Raw genomic sequence first — 27,221 nt, forward strand, 5'->3', positions numbered from 1 at the left:
CATGTGGTGTTAGGAGCTGCCACGGGTCCCATTTTTATGCTCTGTCCAATGGCCATGAGAGCTGCTGGTTTGCTTTTTTGAAATGAATGCTTAAGCTCATTGCATTACAGTGTGAGCATACAAGCTGGGCTTCAGCAAAGTACTTGGTACTCTGAGGGCAAAATGTAATCGAGAGTGCTGGTGATGAAGAGGTGTTGATTTGTCACTGTCCTTCCATGGCAAGCAGTTCTGAACAAGGAGGAAGAAAGATATGCATTCAAAAGGAAACATCTCCAAGCTTTGTCTCTGAGGGTCAAAGATAGAGCACAGGAGTACTTTGTCATAACATCTCCTGGAGCTCAAACAGCACCAGCAGAGCATTGTGCAGTGCTGGAACAACCTGGTTTATATTAAAAAGCTTGCAACGTTTGCTGATAAATGTTGGCTTTTAACAGCAACTCCAGAAATCATGTGATTCTATGAAAATGGAGCACCTCATTTTAAAAATAGTATGTTTGCAGGACCATTTCAAAACAGGGTCTTAACGTACCTGCAGTAGAAAATCAACAGTACTAAAGTAGAACTATGGTGTGTCCATGTGCAAATCTCATGTTTTAAAGCCAGTCTCATCACTTTTAGGCCTGAACTCAGCATATGTGATCATCAGTACTGGGATGGTGAACTAGCCCACTGTGGAGACACTACTGTAGACAATTTGCCATTTAATGAGAAACATCAACTCCCCCCTCTCCTAACCAAAGTGATGTCCCACTCCGTGGCAATGTACAGGAAAACACTGAAATACACACACAATATTAAAACAAGAAATTTAAAAAGAAAAAAAAAAGTGATATGTAATATACCAACAGCATATTTAACAAAACAAGGAGTGAGAGATCACGCCACACAGTTCCAGGTATCCTGCAATTTCTTTTCACAAGGAGGATTTTATGTGACTCATATCAGTTGCTAATGGGCTACCAAGTAGTGAAGGACACTCACTGCACAACAACTTAGGGATCCGGACAAACAAAATCTCTCTCTCTCTTTTTTTTTTTCCTTTTTTTTTTTTTTTCATTTTAACACAGAAAAAAAAAAAAGAACCAAAATGAACAAACAAAAAAACCCAAGTCAAATGCTAGTGCTTTAAAGTAAAACACTAGAATGACTGCACTTACCACCTGGTAAAGGATTAAAGAGCAGAAAGAGAGGTTCCAGAAGCAGAAGGAGGAATAAAAAAAGGAGGAGAAGGAGAAGAAGAAATTAATGTTACACATGGAAAAATAAAGAAAAGATTTTTCAAAGAAAAGTTCAGGCATTTCTACACCTGGTCAAAAGAAAGATGCATTTTTCCTTGCCTAGATAGCATGAGATAATTTCTTCTCACCAGGTCTACTAGCCAGCTTGTCAATGAAAAATTGAAATGATAAGGTTTTGGAGGCTTTTTTTTTTGGGGGGGGGGAGGGGGGGATTGGTTTTATGTTTGTTTTTATTTTTCCTTTTCAATAATTTCCACCTTCCCAGATACTTTTTGGATTTTTTTTTTTAATTAAAACAATCAGACAAAATTATTTTCCTTTTGAGTGAAGGTGTGTTTTGTCTTCTGCTGTTGTCTGCTTTTGCTGTTGCAGTAAATGCCTTGATAAAAGTATTTCCTTGGCTCCAAACTTTCCTGTTGAAGGATGAATGTTATGTCAGACCCTCCTGGAAGCTGGGCCCAGTGCTGTCCCACCACATGCAAAGACACTTTCCTAGATATGTTAGTGGCAGCCATGTGGGAGTGAGACAGTGTGATACTGGTCACAGGCTGCCTGTTCCCAAGAGGATGAAGCTGTGGCAGCTGTAGCCAGCCTGGTGTAGGCCACAGTGCATATCTGGAAAGGATGCTCTTGCTGAGACCAGTAATTCCCTCCACTGACTGCTGTGTTCAAACTTTGCCATGGTGTGTAATGATGGGGAGGGTCTCCCAGCTGGACTGTCAGGATGGAACCGGTGAAGCTGGTGGCCTTTGCATCTTTGCCATCATAGGTGAAGAGCACTCATGCAGTGCCATCTTCTTACCCTTACAGAAACAGGCTCTTCTCAAAGGTAATTATAAACCAGTATACAAAAAGTGAGGTTATGGCCTACTGCCATCTCATTAAAAGGCTCATAAAGATAAATCAGGGCAAGTCTCTGCAGATGCACAACTACTTGTTACCAGCCGGAGGCAGAAGAGGACTCCGATAATACAGCTTGGAAATCATGGGACTGTGGGGCAGAAAAAGGGACTAAAACTAGTGCAGGTTTCATATGTGCAGGCTGCTGTAACAAGCCTTACACACATCCACGCACCCACACCCTCCCACCTCCCAGCTTCACAGAAGCCCAGGGGAGTCTGTGGCTCCAGGTCTAAGATCTCAGAGGGTTTATGAAAGAAGGTGCTTCAGTGACCTGAGACTGCAGGAGTTCCCCTAGTCCTGTGCACAGACTTCTGAGGCTCACAGCCATGCTCTATGTCTGTACCACAAGGCTGGAGAGCAGGAAGGAGATCTGTATAAACAGCGCCTACATCTTCCCACAGCAGTGAGCAGGGCACAGTCTGTGCATACTCCCAGCTGAACATTATAGCAGGGCTCTCCAAGGGAACACAGCGTCCCAGTGTGTCCCTTATGCCCAGTCCCATCTCTCTCTGCAGTGACTCTTCCTCCTACTCTGCTCTCCTCTCTATACACTGGGAACAATCTAGTTGACGTTTCAGGAATAAATCCAACCTATGCCTAGCCTCTGCTGTTTTCCATCCAGCCACACCTTTGGGCAGTGAGCTCTGCTCACACAGCTCTTTATCCAGAGGCCTCTCTGATGTGACGCTCTCCAGTAGTTTTCTGTAGTGTCTTGGGGAAAAGGAACAGCTGGGATTTGCTTCATGTTCTGGGAATGAATGATCAGATCTGGTCCTGTAAGAAACTAATGGTTCCATTGCAGCAGTTTTGCAGATGAGGCGAGTGTCACATGTCTGAACCACCAGAAAAAAACAGACAAAAACTACTGTTTGCCACTCCACAAAGACTGGTGGCAAGAACTTCTCCATGAGAGCTTCTGTAGCAGGGCTGATGTATGAAATAGGTCCTGGGAAGAAAGCTGCATTGCCTGTGCCTATGTGGGATAACTGACATCAGATGTGACTTTGGCTTGAGTGTGCAGTGACAGTAAGAGAAGGTCTGTCCCCAGGACTGGTCCCAGCACCCACAATTTCCCCTGGATCTGGACAGAGTACCCTCTGCCACCCTATCTTGATTTCCCAGAAATGCATACTGCTTAAGGGCAAAGACCTCTACACTAGATGGGAAAGAAGGAAGGACGCATCTCCAAGTACTACTTACATGGCCATGAAGATCTGTGTTTAGCAGCATCAGGGCACAGGTGAGTGTATGAATCCCATCTGAAACACAACAGTCAGACAGATATTATTATTCTCCTTTCCACAGAGTTTCAGTGTTTGCCCTGTTTTCGCAGTCCACCCATTGCAAAAGTAAGATTACTTGCTATGCCTTTGGCCTTAAAAAATGCTTGTTTCTTTCAACTGTGCATGGTAGTTTAAAAAAAAAAAAAAAAAAAGATACAATTTTTCCTCTCAAACTTTACCCTTTCCTGAAATGATCACCAGGGAATTGGCTTGAAAGCAATTTTGTCAATGGCTTTATAAAGATCAGACTTTTTGCTGACCCCATCTCTATTTCCCCCATGTCCACTTTGTGCCATCACCAGTGCAGAATGTAGCAGAGACTCTGGGAAACAGAGTACTTTAATCAAGTTTCCCCCAGCTGATGACAATCACCACACAGGTTTGTCCTGAGTTTTTTTAGCCATTGTTCCTGTGCAGTCTGCAAGCTCTTCAGTCCTCCAACAAAATTATTACTACAAGAGAGTGCAGAATTTTTGTCTCTCTGACAATAAACAAACACAGTTTCTCCTTCCATTTGAGACAGCACAGCACCCTGTTCTGTGCCAGCTGGGCTGGTGGCTTTAGTTATTTCAAAACCATGCTGAGTCCTTAAGCTGCTTAAGGTCAGGAGTCTTGTCTGTCTCCATGCACCACCTCACGGCAGGGAGATGCCTCATACTCCAGCACTTGAACTGGTTCACACAAGGACCACACAAAGTGGTTAGGGAGCACCAGGGAGAGGCCAAAGTGCCAAAATACTATAGCCTTGGCCTCTGAACCTGCTCTTCGCATGACTTGGTGTGCTGCTTCACGGACCAGACCCTGAGCACCTCATGCTCACGGCCAAGCTCTAAACACTGATAACTAAAGGCAACCAAAGACATGCAAGCCTAGGATGAAGGTAACTGAGCACATTAGTTTCTCTCTAGTAATAAGCACAGTCTGAGAAAGGAAGGGTCTCTTGTGGGAACATCACATCTTTCTGTTTGAGAACTGGTAATTTCAGGGACTTGCTGTCACTGACATTCAAGAGAGAATCACCTCTTAGGAAAGATGCTTCCTCACTTCCACAAGAAGCAGCTTTGGGCTTGGAACAAAATATCTTCCTACTGTGTACTTTGGATTCTCTAAGGGATGTTTGGGGCTGACATTTTCACTTTGCTTTACGGCACTGCTTGGGTCAGGTAGACCATGCCCTCCATGGCCTCCAGGTGGAGCTGATGTCCCAAAACATGCTATTCACTTGCAGTTGCTTGGCTCAGCCACATTCACATTTTCTCTCTGATAAAACAGTGCCATAGCACATGCATATAACTCTTCGATATTTGGCCCTTTTCAATAAAGGAGAGCACCCACAGTGTGTCCAAGCCACAACTCTCTGGAAGAAAGCCCTAAAACCCCACTCAGAGGTCAGCAAGTCAGAGCTTCTGCCACCCTTATTTGCAGCATCCTGTCATGCAGGCTGAAGCAACCCTTGGTTATTGCAACAGTTTTGTCTCCATCAGTGGAAGAGTAATTGAATCAGCACATAGAAATGCCCTGAAAGGGCAGGCTGTAAAATCTTCACAACCACGAGACCATCTCCAGACCAAATTACTTTGGCTTTATCACGTTTCTACGTTGACAGACTACCACAGACACAGGTGTTTCTTTAGACATCTAAGTAACATGTAGTGGCTCAAATTTCATTTTGGTGGAAGACCCTGTGCCAGTTTCATCTAGATACAACTAGAAGGAGCTACATTCTGAAGGAACAGCATCAGCTTGCAATACTTTCCTCAAATCACTGCACATCCAGTGTCTGCAAAAGGCGTGAACTGCAAGAGCAACTTTGCTTCCCTCCAGGCCTTGCACATATTTATTGGATTGGATTACAATTGTATTTTTAAACCCCTTTCACTTTCAGCACTACGCACAGATCTGTCTTGCTTGGGACTCATTCAGTTTGCATTTGGTCTGCAGAATGGTCCTTCCCAGCCTTGTGAAATGTGCTGCCACCATCACACATAATGCTGTGGCACTAAGTGTTTATGAATGAGTCATGACAGTGGCATCAGTGATGTGTTTCAGTTCCACTTTTCATTAGTCTTAATAGTTTTGTACTGTTCAGGATTGTAATATTTTCAAAGCAGTTCCTGCCAGCAGCAGGGACATCTCCACTGATTGCCATGTCACTGTTGAAGAGTTTCACTTTCTGGGTTCACCCTTTTTTTTATATTAGCAGATATTTTCTCATGCAGCAATGACAACTGCTATCTAATTTTTCTTCTTGAACACTTGTCGTATTGTAGCTCCATTGGAACCTATGTAAACTCATGTTGCCATGGCAAAGCTTGTGTATTGTTTGACTGTTTTCTGCCCTCTGAACACACTCATGCTGAAGAGTGTGTATAGAGTCAGAGATCTGACTGCCTCTTGCTCCAGCTCAGCCTCTGCTTAAGCTGGTGTGTGCATGCATCTGTCCACACAGTGGGTGTGACAGATACCTGAGGACCAGAAGGGGAAGAAAGGATCCCAAGGTCCTTGTCTATAGGGGTAGGAGGTGGATGCAATAGAGTTGGGGATCACTTCTGGGGGAAGGTGGTGAAGAGAAGTCAGGATTGGGCATTTGGGGTATTTCAGCTAGGGATGACTGCTGAAATCACTTCTGGGAAAAGAGCCATGAAAGCTTAACCTGTAGCTTAATGTCTACAGGTTGAGGACCCTTCCCAGAGGAAGGTCCTTTTTGGATTGGTGGGAGAGAACATCACACAAATGTGTGTAAAGAAAGCATAGGGAAATGAAATGTAAGCCTATAGTTTATTCAGATACCACAGACAAAAGGGAAGAGGTCATTCTGTTTTGAGAATAGCCTGGCAGAAGAACTGGAGAGTTTGTGTGACCCAAGGCACTGCTGCTCCTTGGGGAGACTGCAAGGCAGAGACAAGCAGGATCTCTCAGGTCCAAATGCTACATTTCACGCTGGAGAGGGTGAAGCAGGAGCAACTAGCACTTTTGTGAAGTTGGCTGAGATCTGCTCAGCAGCCTGATTTCCACCCAAGGGGGTATTTCAAGATACATGTAAGCAGATGTGCAAAGATATCCATGTAAGTGTGAACTAGAGTGTGCTCAGGTCTGGATGTGTGCACCTGCACATGTGTACTCTAAATGACCTTTTCCATTAAAAAAAAAAAAAGAGGAAAAAAAAAAAGAAAAAAAGGAACTATTATCAGAAGGAAGTATCTCTATTAAAAAAAAAAATGAAGAAGGACTCTGAAAGTGGCTAACAAAATACACAGTTCCAGTGGGCCCTGGATTTTATCCATCTCTGCTTTCCCCTGCTGCACTTGTAGAGAGCAAAGAATGCAACCCCTGTGCACAGCAAGCCAATGGTCTTTCTCAATCTGTATGGAAATGTCTTCCATTCAGCTGTACCTCTTTCAGTGGACAAGATCTTGGGCTGAGCCAATACCACTTTGCAAGCCACAGCTGCAGTAATTCACTACCCCTGAGAACCATTCCCTCCCTCCCCTGGTGCTGGGTAAAGGGCAGCCACTAAGCCAGGTCACAGCTGAGGAGCTTACCTTCATCACAGCTCACCTGCACTTGTGTGTCCCTGTTACTGGGAGCCCACACTCAGGCCATCAGGCCCTGAGGGGACACACAGGACTCTCCTGAGGAGGTCTGTACAGTGCCTGGTGTCCCCAGTGCCTCCCAGGGCAGGGCTGGTCAGAAGAGCAGCACACCGGAGGAAGAATAAGCTGCAGCCTGGTCTGGCCAGTGGTTGCCACTCAAGAGGTGGATGGTTCATTTTATGTGCAGGCTCTGTGACACAGGTGCACTGTGAGTGTGCAGCAGTGCCACAGCAGAGCTTGGGAAGGAAAGTGGTACCTTCAGAAGTGCTCTCCTCTGGGTTGCACTGGCAGTATCGCCGGGAGAAGTGAATCAGCACCCGCTCCCGCTCCTGCGTCTCTCCCATCAGTGGGAATGCTTTCAAGAACGTCCTGCAAAGAGAAAATGATACTTAAAGATGTCATGGATCAATCTACTGGGAAGCAACCACGCTAAGGAGAGAGGTGGAAAGGGGATCCTCAGAGCAGCTAGGAACGCCTTTGTCCTCCCCCCAGTCTGTGCACCCCTGGGCCCCTGCAGGTGCAGTGCAAAGGGTTTCTATGGAGCCAGCTCTGACCTGTGCAGGGAAACATGCTGTCAGCTGAGATCTGACCCACCTCTGGCCCAATGGCAACAGGATGGGTTGTCCATTCCAATGGGCAGAAGTTGATCCCACTTGCTCTGAGTTTGTACAAAACAGGATTCCTGGGAAAGCTGCTCTCCACCATGGGGAAGCAGGTTGTGGGCCCTCCTGTTAAATACCACTTTTGGTGGCAGGATGTTGTGCCAAACGTGACACCAAAGTAAAAATTAAATGACAACCTAGAGCTCCCCCCAGTCCCTGCTCCTGTTGCACAGACAGCCTCTGTGGAGTTGGGAAGCCCAGAGGAGAAACCCACCACAGTACTCTGCTCTGGCCAGCCCGGACGCGGGAGTGCCAAGAGACCAGCTCACCTGAGTGCTTTGTCAAGGGTCAGGCCAGTGAAGTCAAAGAAGCTGAGATACTCCTCTGCTACCAACTTGCTAAATTCGTTACTGTAATTAAAGAGGGAGTAGTCAGCCCTTTCATCAGGGAAGAAGACACTGTCTACAAGAGAACAGCAGATTGCTGCCTCCTGGCCAGCCCAAACTCCCAGTATGACACTGCAGACATGATCCCAGACCCAGGAGGACTTTCTCCCAGACTGAAAGGCTGCTGGAAGACCTCCATAAGGCCCTGAAATGCCCACAGTCTAGCACTGCAGCTGCCAGCCTTAGACACCTGAGAATGAGGGGTACCTGCCCTCAGTGCACCCCTCTGCCATGCTTCTGGCCAGCCAGAGCCTCCTCCACCCAAACCAGCCAGGGATACACAGCCTGAGGAGGAGGCCATAAAGATGCCTAGTGCCTTCTCTCTTACCTTGTCCTCTCCCATTGCTGGATGTGTCCCCTAATCCTACTGCAAAATTCCTGGTCTCCACCCCACGTTGGCTCCCATCTCACTCTCTCACCACAGCAGCTTGCTTTGCATCTCTTTGCAATCCCACCCTCAGACACACCAGCCTGCATGCCAGATGGATGCTCCTGGGGTACTGGAGCAGCCAGGGTGCAGGAGAGCTATGTGGAGATTCTGACCCCACTAGCCCCTAAGTGCTTCTCCAGGGGTGAAGGAGGATGCTTGGAGATTTTGAAGGATGCTTGGAGACTTCTTGCTTTTAAAGCCAGAATGGGTGATATTAAGTTCTTCTATCTGCACAACTCAGGTAGCAGAAGAGCAAGGATGATCAGTGAATGATGACACAAAATGGTAGATTATCTCAATTCAGTGGGATTGGTCGATGTTGGTGGATGACACCAAGCTGTGTGGTGAGGTTCACACACTGGAGGGAAGGGATGCCATCCAGAGGGACCTTGGACAGGCTTGAGGGGTGGGACTGTGCAAACCTCATGGAGTTTGACAAAACCAGGTGCAAGATCCTGCACCTGAGCCAGGGCAATCCCAAGCACAAATACAGGCTGGGCAGAGAATGGATCAAGTGCAGCCCTGAGGAGAAGGACCTGGGGGTGTTGGTTGACAATAAGCTTGACACGAGCCAGCAGTGTGGGCTTGCATCCCACAAAGCCAACTGCACCTTGGGCTGCATCAAAAGTGTGGAGAGCAGGGCGACGGAGGTGATTCTCGCTCTCTGCTCTGCTCTCACGGGATCCAACCTGCAGTACTACATTCAGCTCTGGGTCCCCCAGCACAAGGAAGACATGGACGTATTAGAATGAGTCAACAGAAGGACCATGAAGATGATCAAGGAGCTGGAGTACCTCTCCTACGAAGGCAGGCTGAAGGGGTTGGGGTTGTTCTGCCTGGAGAAGAGAAGGGTCTGGGGAGAACTTAGAGAGGCCTTCCATTATCTACAGGAAAGCCAAGGAAGGATTCTTTGTCAGGGAGTGTACAAGAATTAATAGCTTTAAACTAAAAAAAAAAAAAGATTTATACAGATTAGATATGAGGAAGAAACTGTTTACTAGAAGGGTGATGAGGCACTGGCACAGGCTGCCCAGAGAAGTTGTGGATGCCCCATCCCTGGAAGTGTTCCAGGCCAGGCTGGATGGGGCTTTGAGCAACCTCATCTAGTGGAAGGTGTCCCTGACCATAGCAAGGAGTTTGGAACTAGATGATCTCTAAGGTCCCTTCCAACCCAAACCATTCTATGATTCTATGATTCAATATGATCACCCTTGCCCATATATAATTCATTTTCCTTCTCCCCACAAAATGAAAATCGAGTTTTGAGAGGCAGGATAAAAGTATCAGTGCTGAAGTATGTGCAGGCCACAATTTCATTGTTGTCTGAAGACACAGGGCCTCATGATCATAAAACAATCTTACCATTTGGGATTGCTATCTCTGAGAAAGAACATGGCCTCATGGCCAGCCCAGGTAAGTTGGTCTGAAGCAGCACTGCAATAATCAGTGTGTGTATTCCTGCTAGCTTCCTGTGGAAACTTCTGCACTTCTCCTGGAACTTCACAACAGGGCGATTTGAGAAGCCTAAAATGACCATATGCATGCAAAAGGAGATGTCACAACATCTTCACTTATCCCAAAGAACCAACAGAGCCAAGCAAGGCCTAGGCCTCCTCTGGGATCCTCTCAGCTCTAAGCCTGCAGAAGACCTCATACATTGTGCCAGTGCTGTGAAATAGCCAGTGCCCTCCCTTCCACAGGTCAGCTCCCACCTCACAAGTGTGATCCTACAGTCTCATGGAAGAAAAGCTCTGATTCCTTCTGCCTGGACACCCTTTGCCAGATCTTCTGGGGATCTGCTTGGGCACTCTGGGCACTGTGCATACAGCAGACTGTCACACACTGCTGCACAGGAGCAATCAACAGGGGAGAACAAGGCTTTCTCCCACTTAACCTCAAGTTGAACTTGAAGGACCAATGCTCCCTAAAATCAAAAGACAGCAGTACATCTACAGCCCTGCACAAATCTTGGGTGGACTGAGTTGCTCTTGAGGTGTCTCTGTGGCCTACCCTGGGAGCTACACCCTAATGAGCATTCCTAATTAGATCTGTAGTCAGGCAGGACGAAGGTGGGAGGGAGCTCCCCTTCACCTCACTCTTCCACCAGGGCAGACCTGGAGGGCAGGCAGGCTCACTGCCTAACCTTCAGTTCACTGGGTCTTGCTGATGGCCAGGACTCATGACCCTCAGGACCCAGACAGCCCAGCAAACAGTGACCTATGACAGCTTCTGTGGTGCCAGCAGCTCCCCAGCCCATCACACCTTTCCATGTGCCTCACCTGCTCCCTCTCCTTTGAGAAGCTCCAGGCAGAGATTGCTGACTCGGCCAAGGGAACCAGATGGTGTTTCAGGGCAGTCTGAAGGCAACCAGCCCCCAGAAGCAATAAAGTCCTCTGTCTAGCCATGGGCCCCTCTTCCCTGAGCTCCAGACCAAGTCAACGTGCCCTAGGCATGCCTGTGACACAGAGCTCTAATACTGGCCAGGGCAAGCCCATGGCCTCCTCTAAGGTGGGCTTAGATGCCTGCTCCAGTTTCTTTGTTCAGTGATTTGTCTTCCCTCTCTCTGTGCTGTCCCAGCTTCTCGCATGAGAATGGGTGACACTTCCACCAGTGCTGCTCAGATATGTCAGAAACATCACTGCAAGAACAGCAAGGGGTTTCCCATGGAGATGAGTCTGTCATCCTGTGCTTAGTGGCTGCACGGCACATACACCTTCTACAGGCCACTCATCTTAGAACCCTGTCTGATGCTTCCTCCCTCTCCCTGGTTTGGGAAGGTCCAGGCACCAGGAGTGATTACTGACCTGGCTGGGTCACAAGCCACCTCCAGGGTGACACAGGAGTCCTGGCCTTTTCTCCCAGTTTCATTCCTGCATGGCTGCACATGGATGCATCATGTGCTGTTTTACTGCAGTGAACCACACTGTCCTACAAGACCTACACCTCTGTTTTCCAAGATCCTTATTGTGCCACAGCCACCTGGATCAAAAAAAAGTTTCCATAAAAAGCTAGGTTCAGTAAAATTCACCTAATCTCCATAGGAGGGAAGCAGGCTGTGTAGCCAGGCTGTGCTGCTGATGGGACTCTGACAGAGCCCTGGTTCTCCATGTGCTGCAATGCTGCAGCTCTGCACGCTGCTGCCTGCTCCTTTGCTGCCTGCATGGGTTTTCAAGCACAGCAATCTGTTGGGAAACCTTGCAAGTAAGTGCTTGGTGCTGCCATCCTTGTGGTGTGGCACCTGAAACAGGTCAACCTCTGTCCAGCAAGAGATATGTGACTTGGGGTAGTAGTAGAGCTGAAATGATGACACAGACAAATCCAGCAACAAGGATTTTCCGTGTAGAGTTCAGTTGCTGAAATGCATGCTCTTGACAGACTGAGGTAATTTCTAGATTTAGAGTTATCATATAATCATGTCAGCTGGATAGAAACTATTTGGAGATACCCAACCTCTATTTGCTTGTTCATCAAGCCTTGTCTACTTGCTTGACAATGATGAATTTTGGGAGGGTTTGTTTTTGAGAAAATTGCCAATACTCACAAAGAAAAAAAAAAGGGGGGGGGAAGGTCAAGAGGAGCTGAAAAGCCTAAAAATGAAATTTTTATTTTACAAACAACCCTCCTGAGCATCACTTAGACCCTGTTCCCACAAACGTAGGTTGGTCCTACTTTGTCTTAAGAAAGTGAGCAAGACCAGCTTAAAATATACCTATTCCCATCCTTCTTCCTTTCCTACTCCATGAAGCCACCTGCTTGGTCCAAGAGCCTGCAGATCTATCCAGGTTTTGTGCTAGGAAATGATCCAGGTGTCAAAAACTCAGCTGATCAAAACACAAGTTGTTTCCTTTTAAAGGCTGTGTCAAGTCCCAGATGTGGATCACCAAGCAGCTTCCCAAGGTGAGGATGACAGGTAGAGGGAGGACTGCAGAAATAAGTGAAGAGGCACACTCAGATGCACCCCAGAGACTCATTGAAACTGCCCCACTCAGACAGCTGAGCTGGTGTGGCAGATTTGCAAGAAAGACAGATGCCAGGCCTGAGGCAGCAGAAATCTGATATATACCTGCTACAAGAACAAAAGAGGCAAATGAAAATGCTGTCAGGTGATATAAAAAGTTTCCCTTGGAGATCACTCATGGGCTCCTTCCTCCCCAGGACCAAGCTGAGCTACAGACCATTCTCAGTATTGGAAACTTGGGTATTTGCAGAGGGACAATTGTGTCCCGCTGATCTAGACAGCAGGCCATTTCAACAGCATACAAAGAAACAGCAACACGTTGTATTTTATCCAGGAGAAATACTCTGGGGATTGGTGTCCTCATACCCACTGGCATCCTAAAGTCGTATGTTACTGTTATGTTTGTTACTATTTCCCCGTCTTTTACAAACCACTGTATCTCTCTGGCATTTGAATAAACTCTTCTATTTCCCTTTTGCCTTCCCCATGCCAGTCTACCAGCTGAAGGGCCTGGACCTCTGTTGTGCAACTGTCTCTCCATCAAACCCTTGTGGGCTCACACTGTCTACACAGACTTGTTCAGGAGGCACTGCAGCAAGAAGATTTTGGGGTGCAGACATGAATACCCTGGGGAATGGCAGGGCAAAGATGTTACAGGGCTTCAGTCTTGTCCCACTGAGACAGACTCTCATTGCCACTACACTCCCAGGAGCTCCAGTTAAACACAGGAAGGTCAAGATCCAAAACTCTTCAGCCTGGGGATTGCTTTAGGTGTCCTGCTGGGCCTCTTTCAAATGCAGGAAGCTCTTTGTTCTGGCAGGCAGCAACTGCAGCTTGTGGCAATTAATGCCCAATACATGCAAACAACTTGTAGGATTCAAATTGCAAGGGCATTGGTCTTGGACCAGTTTCAACTGGGAAGATGTCAGGTAGCCCTGACATGAACCAGCAAGGCCTCGTAACAGTAGGCTTGTCCCTTTCTGTGTTTGTCCTGTTGACCATGCTCCCATGGACCCTCCCCACCACAGGTGTGTTTCTGATAGCCCGAATCAGTGCTGCCATCTCTGTCAACTAATTGGCCAGGCTGGCTGCACTCCAAAGCCCCACTTACTTCTTCCCAAGCTGGCGTGCCACATCACAGCGCTTGAACCCTTCAAGGTTGTAGAGGCGCTTGGCCAGCCTCTTTGCAGCCTCGCTGTCTGCCCTGCAGCCATTTGCCAAGGTGTCTGTGCTTCCCTGGTCGAGCTGCTCTGTGCTGCCCATGTCGGAGTCAGAGTCTGACAGGGCATCTTTCAAGCTGGCATCGCTACACAGAAACAAGAAACAAGATTCAAGGAGCAGCAACGCGATTTGATGAAACCTGTGGAAAATACCACATTTTGATTTCTTCTTGTCCCAAACAAAAAGTATGAAAACACATTTGTGAACAGTACATTGGACAAAATCTCTTTCATTTCAGGTCAAAAGAAACGCATTTTTGATGCATTCAAAATAGTGCAGATCCGTTTCAAAATTTTAGGAAAGAGATGAAAGAGAAACTGACTCCTCACTAAAAAATGATGTCACATCCATTCAAAACAGGGAGATCCAATACCCTTTTAAAGTTCCTCTCTTGCCACTGATATGGAAAGTTGTCCTGAATGGATACAGAGACTGACAAAAATATAGATCCATCTGGTTGATGTCTAAGGGATACCAAGCTTTTTTGGAGCTGCTGACATTCAGGAAACTTAAGGAACAGATGATATGCTTTTAGGGTTAGATTATTTGCTGAGGATTGGGTTTATTATTTGCTGGCTCAGAGGATGACATCTCCATTAATCTCCTCACTGTCTGCAGAAGAGCTCCTGGGGAAGCCTCTATAGGGTCACCTAAGTGAAACCTTAAGCACATTTGGGAGTGTGTCTGACTCACTCTTACCTGTCACGAAGGTAATCTTTTGCAGATTTCAGTGGTCTGTCTAGAACAGCTCCAGCTTTGCCTGCCTTTAGAGCAGATGGGATTTTTGAGCAGCCAGATGAAAGTTTGTCCTGGGGGTGTTTGGCCTCTCCACCATGACAGCACATGTGAGGAGGCACAAGGGGGGGGGGGGGGGGGAACAGAAAAAAAAAAGCATCTTCACCTCTATTACATTCTCTGAGGCTTGCTCCTGGGCTGGGACCCTGTAAGATAAGGATAATTCCCTTTGCCCAAGGAATTCAAGGCCTGCCTTACCTGATGGAGTTAATGATCTTCGTCGCTTCTTCCTCTGAACCTTCCACATGGAACCCATTTGGGATATTCTTCAAAGACAAACGGCTCAGCACATTCTCTGACCTGCTGCTAGTAATTGAGTGCCTGAGAGGGCTCCCAAAATCCCCTTCCACTGGTTTTACTGCTGCCTGCTCTTGCTTATCAGCAGCCACGTGGTGAAGGGCTTCTCTCTGGTGGGCCACCAGTTTCTGCTCCAAGAGCTCTGGGCTTTCCTTGACTCGTTGCTGGATCAATGGTGTGAGTGGGGCCTCAAAACTGACACAGCTGTCTGTCTCGTCTGTGAGAGAGAGGACATCCAGAGAGTCCAAGCTGCTGTAGTATGTGCCCTTCATTAGGTCAGACTCAACAATCTTCTCAAAGGTTGAGCTGAATCCATCCCTGATGTCTTTGAATTGAAAATGTTCCTTGTCGTCCTCACTACAGCTCAGCTTGGCATTTCCAGCAGCAAACCTGTACCAAAAGGAAAGATGTGGAAAACACTGTCAAAGTAATTGCTTGCACTGTTCATCTTGGAGCTAAGGGGCAGGAGAAGAGGCAAAAATAGATTCTGTGATTATAGGCCCTTAGGAGCTTTCTGTGGTATAACCTGCTTTGATCCCAGTTTTATTACAAGTTTCCAGAGCTGAAGAAGGTCGAGCTTTAAAATGAGCAATCTCAGGGACCTGGGCAGTCATGGTCAAGCCCCAGTAAAAAGCCAGAGCTCTGAACTGGTTACAGTGGTGCCTGACACCTCTGACTGGGCCAACTGCCAGAATGGATTTAATCTGCAGGTTCTCTTTCCCTTCAAGTGCTCTGATTCTGGCAACCCCAAAACCATGAAAGTCCTGCTGTTTGCTGAAGGGCTGCCCTGTGCTCCCTGTGCGTGGGCACATCTCTCCATGCTCATTGATGCACCTATGTTCAAGAAAGCCAAGAAGCTCAGGTTCTTGTGAAGTGGATACTCCTTCCTGTCCTTCGTCCTCTGCGCTTCTGGGTGCCAGGTCAGCTGCCTGGTGAGCTGTGGCAGGAACAGGCAGTGCTAGCACACCAGGGAGCAGGGCAGGCCCACCTGAAGGGCAGTGCAAGGAGGGAGACGATCAACAGCCTACACTCCTTGCGTGAGGCCTGTGAGGCTTTGACAAACAAGTTCTTGCACCCTTTGAAAAGTCATTTCTGATGTCTGAGCTTTTAGAGCTGCTGTTCACAAACCTAACTCTACGACTGTATGGCCTAAAATCTTACTTGAATACGTAGAGCCAAATAATCTCTTCATTCCAGGAGCTCAGGGCTTTAAAAACACTGTCACACAGATCACCAGAGCTAGCCACACAACAAACCAGACATAAGCAGAAACGACACAGACAGCATCAGCTCCTCAGACTACTGCAGCCTGGGGTCTCCTCATCCTCAGAACTGCTTGCCTTTGCAAATCCATTCACCCCTGAAGGCTGAACTGCAAAGCCTGGACATGATTTTGTGTAGAGAACAGGTCTCCTCCCTCCACAAGGCAGGAGGAACTTTAGAAATTCTATCCCCCTGTAACATGAAGGATTTTACAGGCTTAATTGCAGCCAGTGGTGGGAATTACAGACCTATCTTGGCAGCTTGACCCACTGCCCAACTTCTTGGAACTACCCCCTTTTCTTTTCCAGCCCAAACTTCTATAGGAGGCAACAAAGTCAGAAGACCTGTGTCCCTACAAATGCCCCAGCCAAGTCTCTTGTGTGGGACAAAGGGCAGAGACCAGGGCAGGTGCCGTGGCAGAGGATGCATCAGTGGATGCTGACGAGCCTGCCAGCACCAACAGACACAAGTCCCACACACCACATCCCTCCCTGAGTGGTCCCAGAGGAGACCCTCCCCAAGGGAAGACAGGCTTGCCACAGCTTAGACCAGCCCAGGAGCAGTGCCTGCATTTAATTCAACAAAGCTGGGCTAGGGTGGGATACAAGGTACGACCTCACTTGTATGAATGAATACGACACAGCCTCCCACAGGGAACTGTTGTGTATTACACAGTGGGGAAGGCAATTGCTTTACTTAAATAAGGAGCCATATATTTATTTGCATTGTAATCACAAGCTTCTGTCTATTGAAGTAACATTGTACCTAATTGCCTGTGCTGCTTTTCCCAGTCATCTCTGAAATGCTGTTTTATTGCTTATGGCAAGGCATGCAGAGCAATGCACTTGGTTATTATTGCAACTGAACTGTGCTGGATTTTTATGCACTGAGTTGTTTACATTTCAATTCTCACTAGCTAATTAGTTGTAATAAAGTAGAACCTAGTTTGCTGTGTTGGTGGAGTAGGGAGGCCAATCACAGGACATGATGGCACTTAGGACTTTCTTGCCTGTGTACTGCAGGCCTTCTGCAAAGTTCTTCTGAAACTTTGTTTAATGAAATTTGAAATGCTTGTTGACTCTATATTGACATGTGAGGAAATGTCTGGGCAAAGGCAGCAGTCACAAACCCGCAGGTACTAAGCACAGCTTACAAGCCAAATGTGGGGATTCCTAGATTTATCGGTTTGACTAAAAAGCATGATTTTATGGGGCTGAAATCAGAGAAAATCAACCACCAGTGAAGCTCTCAGTTTGACTGCAGAGCTGCAAATCCCCTGAGATCAGCGGTGCCCTGAGATCAGCCCCATACTGGGGGCTCCTGAGAAGGTGAAAGAAAATGGGACTTCGACATATGGTATATTGGCATCCAGGGGATGGTACGGGATAAATGAGAAAGGGGGGAAAAAAGAATTCAGTGAGTGCAAACTGCAGTAGAAGTACTAAAGCTTTGGCTTTATCTTCTTGACTGGGGAAATTCAGAGACAATGGAGGATGACAGTGAATTTCCCAGTGCTCTGGTATGTCTGTCAGCTTTGTTTCTCATGACCCACACTCACTGATGAACACCAGTGCAGCAGGCAGTTAGCTATAGCAAGGAAGGACCATGCTGAGTTTGACCCAGCCATGCGTTTCTGCCATTCATACTATGGATAGGTGGTCAAAGTACAAAAGAGCTTGAACACTGCAAGCTAACTTGATCCCAGAGAATATGTGGTTTCCCAGATTTCATTTGTGTCCCTGAGGTTTTCCAGATAGCCTTCTGCATCCAGGTATAGTGTGTCTTGTCCCCTGCGCATTCAGCTTCCCAGAATACTTATTTTCTATCCAAGTCAATATGTTCACAGCACAAGATCATGGTCAGTGCATGCAGAGTGCAGTCAGGTTGCATCAGGCCCAAATCCTTAGCCTGCCACTTCTCCCAATTCATGCCCCAGTACCTTAAAATAATTGCAGTTCCAGTGACTGCACCAGCATTCACTGACCACTTATGGCTTTGTCTTGAACTCACAGTCTCTGCCAAGGAACCACAGACCAAGCAAATATGATTCCCTTGCAGCAGAGAGACTTGCAGACATCCAAGACTTGACAGAGTAGCTTACAGGGCTTGTGGATCCTGTGTGGAGGTGGATTCCCCAGGCTCTCTGGACATCATCAGGCAGTAGCATCCTGCCTCAGACTTCTTCCTCTTCAATATCTTCAATTGTGCCTCTTGAAACAGTGCTTCTGCTTCATGCTGGGGGCCTTGGGTAAGACAACCAGCTTTTTACTGAGAAGCCTGCTCGACACTGCAGACGCAATGGATTAGGGATGCCTGTCATCAGCCCACATGCTGTATAGCTTCCCAGCACTGCTGACACTCCTGGCCATGCTCCAGACCATGCTCCCAATAAACGGCTCAGCCTGAAGCCTACACCAGGCTAAGACCAGGAGGTGATTCAAATGCCCCTTTTGGCCATCCCATCCCTGTCACACTTTCTCCTCTTAAGCATCACAGAATCACCTCAGTTGGAAGAGACCTCCAAGATCACCTAGTCCAACCTCTGACCTAACACTAACAAGTCCTCCACTAAACCACATCACTAAGCTCTACATCTACACATCTTTTAAAGACATTTTCTGTTATCTTTAACAGCAGTAGCCAGATTGAGTGCCAGATGAGCTTCGACCTTTCTAATTTTGTCCCTGCACAGCCTTACAACATTCTTATAGTCCCCCTGACTGGCCCACTCTCTTTTCCAAGATCATAAACCATTTTTTTATTTATTTTTCCTAAGCTCAAGCCACAACTCTCTGTTCAGCCAGGCTGGTCTTCTTCCACACCAGCTCGTCTTTGGGCACATGGGGATGGTCTGCTCCTGAGTCATTAAGATTTCCTTCTTGAGGAGTGCCCAGCCTTCCTGGACTCCTCTGCCCTTCAGAACTGCCTCCCAAGGGACTCTGCCAACCGGTGTCCTGAACAGCTCAAAGTCTGCCCTTCAGAAGTCCAAGGTAGCAGTCTTACTGATCCCCCTCCTGACTTTGCCAAGAATAGAGAACTCAGCTGGGCCATTGCCTGCTCCCCAGGCCCTGACATTGTTCCCCTGGCACATCTCTAATGAGACTTATTTCCTCCACATCTCCCTTCTTACCTAGTTTAAAGCCCTCTCAATGAGCCCTGCCAGATCCTGCTCTAGTATCCATTTTCCCCTTAGGGACAGGTGGAGCCCATCTGCAGTTATCAGGCCAGGTGCAGAGTAAAGCACCCTGTGGTTAAAAAAAAAAAAAAAAAATATCTGTGCTGGCACCAGCCTCTGAGCCACATGTTTATCAGGTGGGCTTTCCGTGTCCTCTCTGTACCCCGCCCTGCCACTCCTGTACTCCTGCTCCATCTACTAATCATCCCCTAACCAGTCCCCTCAAGTCCCGTTTGATAGCCTTCAGCCTCCTCTCTGCAATATCATCACTGCTAGCCTGGACTATCAAAGAAGGCCGTGCTACTCTTCTGTTCTTCTCTGCTCATGGCATCTCTCTCATGTTGGGGAACAAGGTATGTAGACAAGGCCATCGGTGAGAGGAATAGATCCTGCTGGGCTGATGCAGTGATGTTTCTCCAAGCAGACGCAAAGGGGACTCTTCAGCAGGCCCCACTGCTCTGCCTGGTCATTTCAGCAGCTAGGAACATGCTGTATGCTGGTGGCTCCATCTCCTAAGCCAGCAGGACATTCAGACCTGGTGCAGTGGCTCCGAGCGTACACACAGCTTCTGGGGCATTAGTGGGGCCACCTGGGCTGAGGCACAATGAGCCCACATGGCCACTTCCATTGTGTCACAGCAATACACAGCACTTCCCAGCTGCCCTGCTCACCTCCCAGCATCCTAAATCACACACATCCCAGATGGAGCAGCACAATCCATCCCCTTGATGCACACTCATGAGCCAAAGCAGAAATCAAGCTATCCTTGTGTCACCCCAGGCACTGGCAGCACCAGCCACAAGTGCAGTGGGGACCAAAGATCAGTGCCTTGCCCTCTCTTACTAACAGCATGGTCCTTGGATGCAAAGTTTTGACCTGCTAGTCCAAGGACTGCCAGAGCAAGCCATTCTGACAGGGACTTTCAGGGCATACCAGGCTCCCCATCCACTCCAGGCTATCATGCTTGCCCTGCTTTGATACCTAAACCATCTCAGCAAACTCTGCCTGAACTGCTGCAGCTAAATCTGTAACTTGTAAGTGGGATGCTCCCAAAAGTCATCACCCTCAGCACACTTGAGATCTCTAAGCCTTTTCCTTCACCTTAGTGCATCAGGGGCAGCCACTGTCTCTAATCACATTTTTTCTGCATTTGCAATAGGGAAAGGAGCCCAGAGAGAAAAAGTGAAAACAGTTAGCTATGAGAGCAGCTGCAGCTCTTTTAACTGGTGAGTTACACAGGAAGGAATGGAACTCAAACCAACGAAATCTGGAAAACGGCACACATGAAGCAATGCCAAGCGGGTGTTACGATGGCTTCACACTCACCCGAGCTGATCCTCCGCCTCATTGCTGCTCAGCATTTCTGAGGAGCCCAGGAAGCCATGCAAGTGCAACTTGCCAAGGGCCTGGATCCGTGCCTCTGGAGCCAGGGATCCCCTCTCCCCGGAATCCACGCTGCTGGGGCTGGGCACGCTGCTGTCCTGCTGCTGCAGCCTCACCGCCTCCCCGCCCGCACCAAGCTCCTCGTCCACGCCGTTGTCCAGCGCTGGCCCCTCACAGCCTTCGCTATCGCTCGGGGTGTCTGCCCCTGATCCCTGCTCCCCATCGCCCACAGAGGCTGCCAGATGTTTGTCCCCAGAGCCCCGGCGCACCCCATCTGCTCCTTGGCTGGGTTCGGCATCATGCAGGGGGCTGGCCTTCCTGCTGGCAGGCTCCGGAGGCTGGCCAAGCTGTTCGTCCCCATCGCTGCAGGCTTGCACAGCAGGCTGCGAGCCCGAGGAATGCAGCTCGCTGGAGGATGCCACAGACAATGGGAAGTCACTCATATTCCGCTTGTTCTCCCGGCGCTTGCAGGCTCTCTCCCCACGGTCAGCTCAGGCGCGGCACTACCTACAACAGAAAAGACACTGCGTCACACATGCCCAAAGGGATGTCTGAACGATGCTGGCTTGTCCATAGCAGCTCAGAAGGGTGACAGCCAGTGCCACATCTGCAGTGGCAGGAGTAGAGAAGGAAAATTCATCCCCCACCCCGCTTTGACCCCTCAGTGTAAAAGCGGGGAGGAGTCATGCAGGGAAGGGTGTGTTGCTTGCAAGGACAAACGCTTGTTACCCAGCACAGTGAGACTGGAGAAGAAAATCTGCTCTTGAGATCCTGAGCCATCAGGGCCAGGCATTCCACCTTCCAGAGAGCAGAGGCCCCAGCAGCCCCCACACAGCCCAGCCCAAACAGGGGCTGGGGACAGGAATTTGGCCCTACTGCTCATCCCCGGCTGGTGACTGGGGTCCTATTCCCCGGCACTCTCTGCCCACCAAAAGCTGGGGCCTGTTTCTTGGCCTGGCAGAAATAGGAGAAAGGTGTGATTTCTTTTAAACACATTTAAGCAGCCATCATGTGCCAACCTGTGTGATTCTCCCTGCTGACTTCTCATTTCTAAGCGTCTTCTTCCCTGCCAGAGTAACACTTCTCCAGACACACAGGTACTGCTGAAGCAGTTGCCTTTTAAAATTCCAGCAAAAGCATCATTCCTGAATATCCCATGAGATGCTCTCTCTGTAGGGCAAGGGAAGGGCACTATATTGCACCAAGTGACATAAATGGCTTTTTCGGTAAGACCTTAGCCATGGGCTACAGCCCCTCAGTGCTGTGCAAGTATTGTAAGCCCTGCACCTGAAATCCAGTGACCATAGTGCCTGGAGAAATGACCTCTTTCTGGAAGCAGGTGTTTCTGTGTGGTGTTCAGGCTGAGGAGTGATAACAGCCAATTTTGTTTTAAAACAATGTCTGTCTTCACCTCATCAGGAAGCATAGCTAATTGGTTACAGCAAGCAGGTGGGAATCCTGGCTTCTCCTCCTAGTTCTGGTCCTAGCTCTTGTCTCAAGCAGATCTTCATAACTCCCTGCCTCAGCTTCCCTCTCTGCACACCAGGGATAACACATCAGCTGTGTCAGGGTGCTCAGACATTGAAAATGGGCTCTGGGTGCTCTGACTTGCTGACCTGCAGCTCTCATTAGCAGTAACTGCTTTGCAAGTACAGGGCCCTACTGGTTCTTGGTAACAAGAGGTGCCTCTGCCCTTACTACTCCTCAGCCTGTGGAGGCTGTGCAGTGTCAGCAGCCTGTCCCCTCCCACTGGTTCCTCTGCACCTGGGCAAGGAGCAAAGGAGTGGTAGGGTTGGACCAAAACACCTCACTGTGTCCTGGACACGGACAGAGCTGTGCAGGTGTGTGCTGAGCTGCTGGCTGAGTGGGACAGATCCCAAGGGGAACCCCAATCCCTCCTGGCCCAGGCAGGACCCAGGATCTGGCCCCCCCTGTGTCCTGTTCCCTGCTGCTCGGAGATGGGGTGAGCTGGAGGGTTCAGATATCCGTGACAGAGGTTTGTAGAAAAACACTCCTCGAGTTGCACATGCCACAGATGTGAGATGGAGCAGGTGCCTCTTTGAGGCAACGTAGGCAGGTTTACCTCTTCTCCACATGCATCCATGTGCATCTCCGGCTGTCAAAGAGAGCACAGCATCCCCACCTACCACACTAGGTGCAGCCAGGCTCTTCCGACAGATGCATGATCCCTGCCTGTACCAACAGACCAGAGAAAGTGAAGCACAGGCCAGAGAGAACCCCACTGATCTCCTGCCACTCTGCTGCTGCTCCATATCGGGCTGCTTCCCAGACCCATACCACAGCTGAATGACTCATTCTTTGCAAAATACTTCCCATGATCTTCCCTCTGCACACACCGGTATTCCCTGGTTTTCAGCCATGGCAGTGCAACAGCTGAGTGCAGGAGTAATCCTTAGAAAGGGCTTCTGACTTCTTTCTTCCTACAGACTTCCTTCACGTGCACTGCCGGTGGAGCCAAGCCATTGCAGTATCTTCAAGGAATTTACTTACAAAACTATCAAGACTCTCCAGAGCATGACCACACTGCAATTGTGAGTAATGCTGGAATCCTAACATGATCCAAATTTCAGCACTTTCCCAGAATGGGGGTGTAATACAGACATGCAACACAGGACCAATATTCAAATCTTTGGGGAAACCTTTCCAGAAAAGCTCTGCTGGTCTTTTTCATGATGTGAGCTGAAGAATGCTTTTTTTCAGCTTAGCTGAATAGAAAGAATAGCTTTTTTTTCAGTTCTAATTTTTAAAACTAACCAGGGAGTCTGGGCTGAAATTTGCCACCTCCCTGCTACTGCTCCAATAAGTTCAGTAGGAACTAGATACCACCCAAGATAAATTCCAGTTTAGTAATTAAAACTTGTCACAGCTATAAGCAATTAGAAAACAGGAACCTAAGTGTGATTAGGAGACTGAGCTAAGAAGAAATGTTGGCAAACATTTGTAAGTGTGAGGTGCATTCTACCCTCCTAACTTTAATCCAATTCTTAATATCAATAAATCAACATTTATGTTATTATAACATAATAACATAAATTATGTTATTGCTGCTGTTATTGCTGCTGCATTATACTTACTGTTTTTACCCTCTGTGAAGTCTGCAGGATATTTATGGTCCGGAAGAAGGGCTGAAGAGTCAGTAGCTAAACACTGAGGCATGTTTTTCCTTGGCCTGAGTTTCTGATGGAGAAGAAGCACCAAGGAAGCCATGGGAGGATGCAGAGACTGTTGCTCAGACAGGAGGACCAGCAGCTTCCAGCACACTGGTCTGAGCAAAGCCAGCAGTGCCTCTCACAGCCTCCTGACCCCTCCAGGATGGGTATGTCTCTTGTGTGGATCCATACTCCACTGCACACACATGAAGGGAGGCTGTCATGCGCAGGTATAGTCTGCAGGCAAGCTAAGCTGTGTATTACTCAGCAACTCACTAGCTACTAGATTAATGTATGTGCTGACAATCACGTGAAGCACACCCAGGTTATGGGTAGCTGAGGCTTCCCAGAAGCTCCAGAGAAATGGTTGGGATATGAGCCTGTGACTCACCCAGCTGCCCGTGGTGCTGCCTTGTACTGAAATTACCTACTGACTCCTTCCACCCTTGCCCATGCAGCCAGGCCAGTGTGTCCCACACGACCTGCCGAAGGTCTCTCCTGCTCTGCAAACCCATCAGCCAACCAGCCATATGTGGTAGGGCTCATCTGTGAACCACTACCTTCCTGCTTGTGTCACGTATGTGCATGGGCAAAGGGAAGAGGAGATGTGCTGTGATGCCACCAGTTGGACTCGGAAGACCACCAAGAGTGGAAGAGCTGGTTAGAGCTGCCCACACCTGCCCCCAACAAATAGCTGCCCCTCAGTGCTGGACAGAGACCAAAGGTGGCCTTTCTGTTAGCCCTGAGAAAGCACCACACACTGCAGCACCTTGCAGGGGCTGGGACTCAGAGGGCTGCCCTGGGGCTCCCTTCCATTTCCCCAAAGCAGTATGGCCTGACAGACAGGAGACTGAGTTGGACCATGGTTTCTATTGCATGTTTCCCTTTTCCCTGCTTGTTTCTTCAAGTTTCTGCATTGCAAAGTGCTCTGGTCAAGAGCTGTACAGGTAAGGGCTAGAAGGTAATATCTGAGTTTGCACTGGTGGATTTTCATGACTGAGCCTTCCCCTTTCTGCAGCCTCAGGCACTCCCTCAAGTAACTGCTGCTTTCCTAGGTCCCATGGGTAGAGCAGGCATCCCATGGGTGTCCACTGCTCCCAGCCTCCAGGAAAAGTAACAAAGGTTAGCATAAAAAGAAAGGGCAAGAAAAGAGAATGAACTGGCATATGCTCTGGCTGGGACTGCTCACTCCAATGGCTACGGTGGCTCTGCTGATAGTATGCACTTTAACAGCTGTTAAGATGCAATTCCACGATTTGGACCCGATTAGCTCCTTAAGGCCCACATAAGTAGAAGGGCATGGATTCATACTGAAAAGAAGCTATTATTGCTGTAGGAAAGGCAAGGAGAAGCCAAGAGATCCATGATCTAGTGCTAAACATAGTCCTTCTCTGTCTCCTTCCCAGAGCTCAGTGCTTCTACCATAAGATGGGAGAGGGGCAAGAGCCTCTCTGCCCTTTCTTGTAGGCCATTTCCAAGAAAGACAACTGCAGTTATGAGAGCTATTAGTTTCATTTATCAGGCTCCTGGCAACACCAGCCTGTGTGTGTAATGTGCCCAGTGCCACAGAACAGCTCTGCAGCACAGCCACTGACTTGCCCACTCAGCCTCAGGGTCCTGCATGGCCCCTGGACCACAAGGAGACCAGGGAAGGGTGTGGGGCAAAGGACAGCAGAAATACCCCATCAGCACTACTTCAAGGTTTGCCCCTGACTGCATGGGTGGGCAGTGTGATGGGGCTCCCAGGAAGCAATTGCCCACTGCTGGTCTTGAAGCCTTCCCTCACTGATGGACATCTGCACTCAGCCTACTTTGGGGGGATGGGACCAGCAAAGCCAGGCTGGCACCCGCTGCAGGAAAGTGCCAGTCCCAAAGAGGCTGGGCAGCAATGAAGCAAAGCTTGCCCTGATTCTGTAAGGGGTTGGAAACCACACAGCGGTTCTTTCAGGGACAGGCTCTGGAAGTCTCCCAGCTTTTGTTGAAGCTGAATGGCTGGTGGGAAATGATTATTTTAAATTTTCCTCCCTGCTTTAGGAACTGGAAAGGCTCCCGCTTCAGTTTGTGTAACTGCTTGGCTGCTGTGACATGGAGGGCTTGGAGAAGAATCCTGTTTCTTGTTCAAGCACGAGCTTCCCCTCACACTGAGCTGGGCTGCCCTATGCTACACCCTTGGTTTGCTTCAGTGCTCAGGATCCTGCTTCCTTGGGCTTTGCAGAAATGGGGCAGCAGGTCCATCATGAGGGCTTTGTCCTCACCCTGGCATCACAAGGATGTCCAGGGAGAGAGCAGGAGGCACATCAAAACTGGAGGAGAAAGCCTCACCCACATCATCCCCTTGCTCTGCCAGACCTAAGGAGGTGGCAGGACCAGGAAGGGGTGATAGCAGCCTTTGCCAAGGTCCTGGTGCTGACAGAGATGAGTCAGTTTTGTGAGCACACTGTGCAGGCTAGGGCCTGGCCCACATTTTTTCTCCTGGTGCATTGTGGTGAGAGCTGCCATGAAGGGAAAGAGATGTCTGTGCTGCCAGTCAGGTACCACCCAAGCTGACATCTGGAGGCACATGTAATCCCCAAGACCAGCTTTGGTTTGTAAATGTCTTTTTTGCACTTGGAGGTTGAAAAGCAGACATGGCATCCAGGTTTGGTCCCATAAGCCCTGAGCAGAGGGGAAGACTCTCTTCCCTTAACCCACCAGCTGCATCAGTAACACAACCCCACGTGCACTTGGCCTTCACTGCCACAAAGGCACACAGCTGACACGGTGATCTTCAGGGTGGTCATCAGCAGAGCAGCTACCAAAGCAGTCAGCCCCCAGTCCATAATAATGCCTGGGGTTACCCCAGTAACCTCTTTGCTAAATTTCTTTGCTAAATTTCACGAGGCTCTCTACCTGCAGTCCTTTTTACTCCTCCCAGGGTTTTGCTGGTGGCCACCCAGAGGCAGGATGCTGAGCTGGGATGACCGTGGGTTGGCTCTAACTTTTGCTGTGCCACGAGGTGTGGAGCAGGAGAGACCTGGGACGTGGCTGGGGCCATGGACACAGGAAAAGACATGAGGAGAAAATGTCTGTGTGGTCTCATGAAATGGTTGATAACACATGTAATTTTCTCAGTTTTAAGTGGCAAAGATCCCCCAGGATCTTTTTCACTCAGAGCAGTGGGAGAAGTTTCTTCCTGACCACAGTCTCAGAGGCTACACTGAAGCCTGGGTGGTTTAACTTTCTGCCTTTGAACAAAACTAACTGAGCAAGGCTCAGAGAGCTTCCTGACAGCCTAGAAAGACCCAGAATGTCCTTGCCAATCTCCCATCTTCAATTCCAAATCACAGAATCACAGAATGGTTAGGGTCGGAAGGGACCTCTGGAGGTCCTCTGGTCCAACCCCTGCTCAAGCAGGGAGACCCAGAGCTGGGTGCCCAAGACCATGTCCAGCTGGCTCCCTCCACAACCTCTCTGGGCAACCTGTG

General features: G+C 48.7%; 1 protein-coding gene across 6 annotated transcripts in view; it reads right to left on the bottom strand.

Annotated features, from left to right (window-relative positions):
- PSD2 (pleckstrin and Sec7 domain containing 2) overlaps nucleotides 1-27,221 on the bottom strand; it is an 84,565-nt gene that overhangs the window by 24,585 nt on the left and 32,759 nt on the right. For 3 of the 6 annotated variants that reach the window (XM_072023363.1, XM_027468087.3, XM_072023364.1), the window contains exons 2-7: nucleotides 20,531-21,094; nucleotides 14,668-15,156; nucleotides 13,565-13,759; nucleotides 7,949-8,029; nucleotides 7,274-7,386; nucleotides 3,340-3,400 (exon numbers count right to left, since the gene is read on the bottom strand). In XM_072023363.1, coding sequence (XP_071879464.1) covers nucleotides 3,340-3,400; nucleotides 7,274-7,386; nucleotides 7,949-8,029; nucleotides 13,565-13,759; nucleotides 14,668-15,156; nucleotides 20,531-21,030 — 1,439 coding nt within the window. In that variant the 5' untranslated portion in view covers nucleotides 21,031-21,094. The remainder of the gene's footprint in view (nucleotides 1-3,339; nucleotides 3,401-7,273; nucleotides 7,387-7,948; nucleotides 8,030-13,564; nucleotides 13,760-14,667; nucleotides 15,157-20,530; nucleotides 21,095-27,221) is intronic. The other 3 variants (XM_072023361.1, XM_013100836.5, XM_021273456.4) reach the window with 3 other exon arrangements.

Source organism: Anas platyrhynchos, chromosome 14, assembly GCF_047663525.1.
Source record: "Anas platyrhynchos isolate ZD024472 breed Pekin duck chromosome 14, IASCAAS_PekinDuck_T2T, whole genome shotgun sequence".
NCBI lineage: Eukaryota > Metazoa > Chordata > Aves > Anseriformes > Anatidae > Anas > Anas platyrhynchos.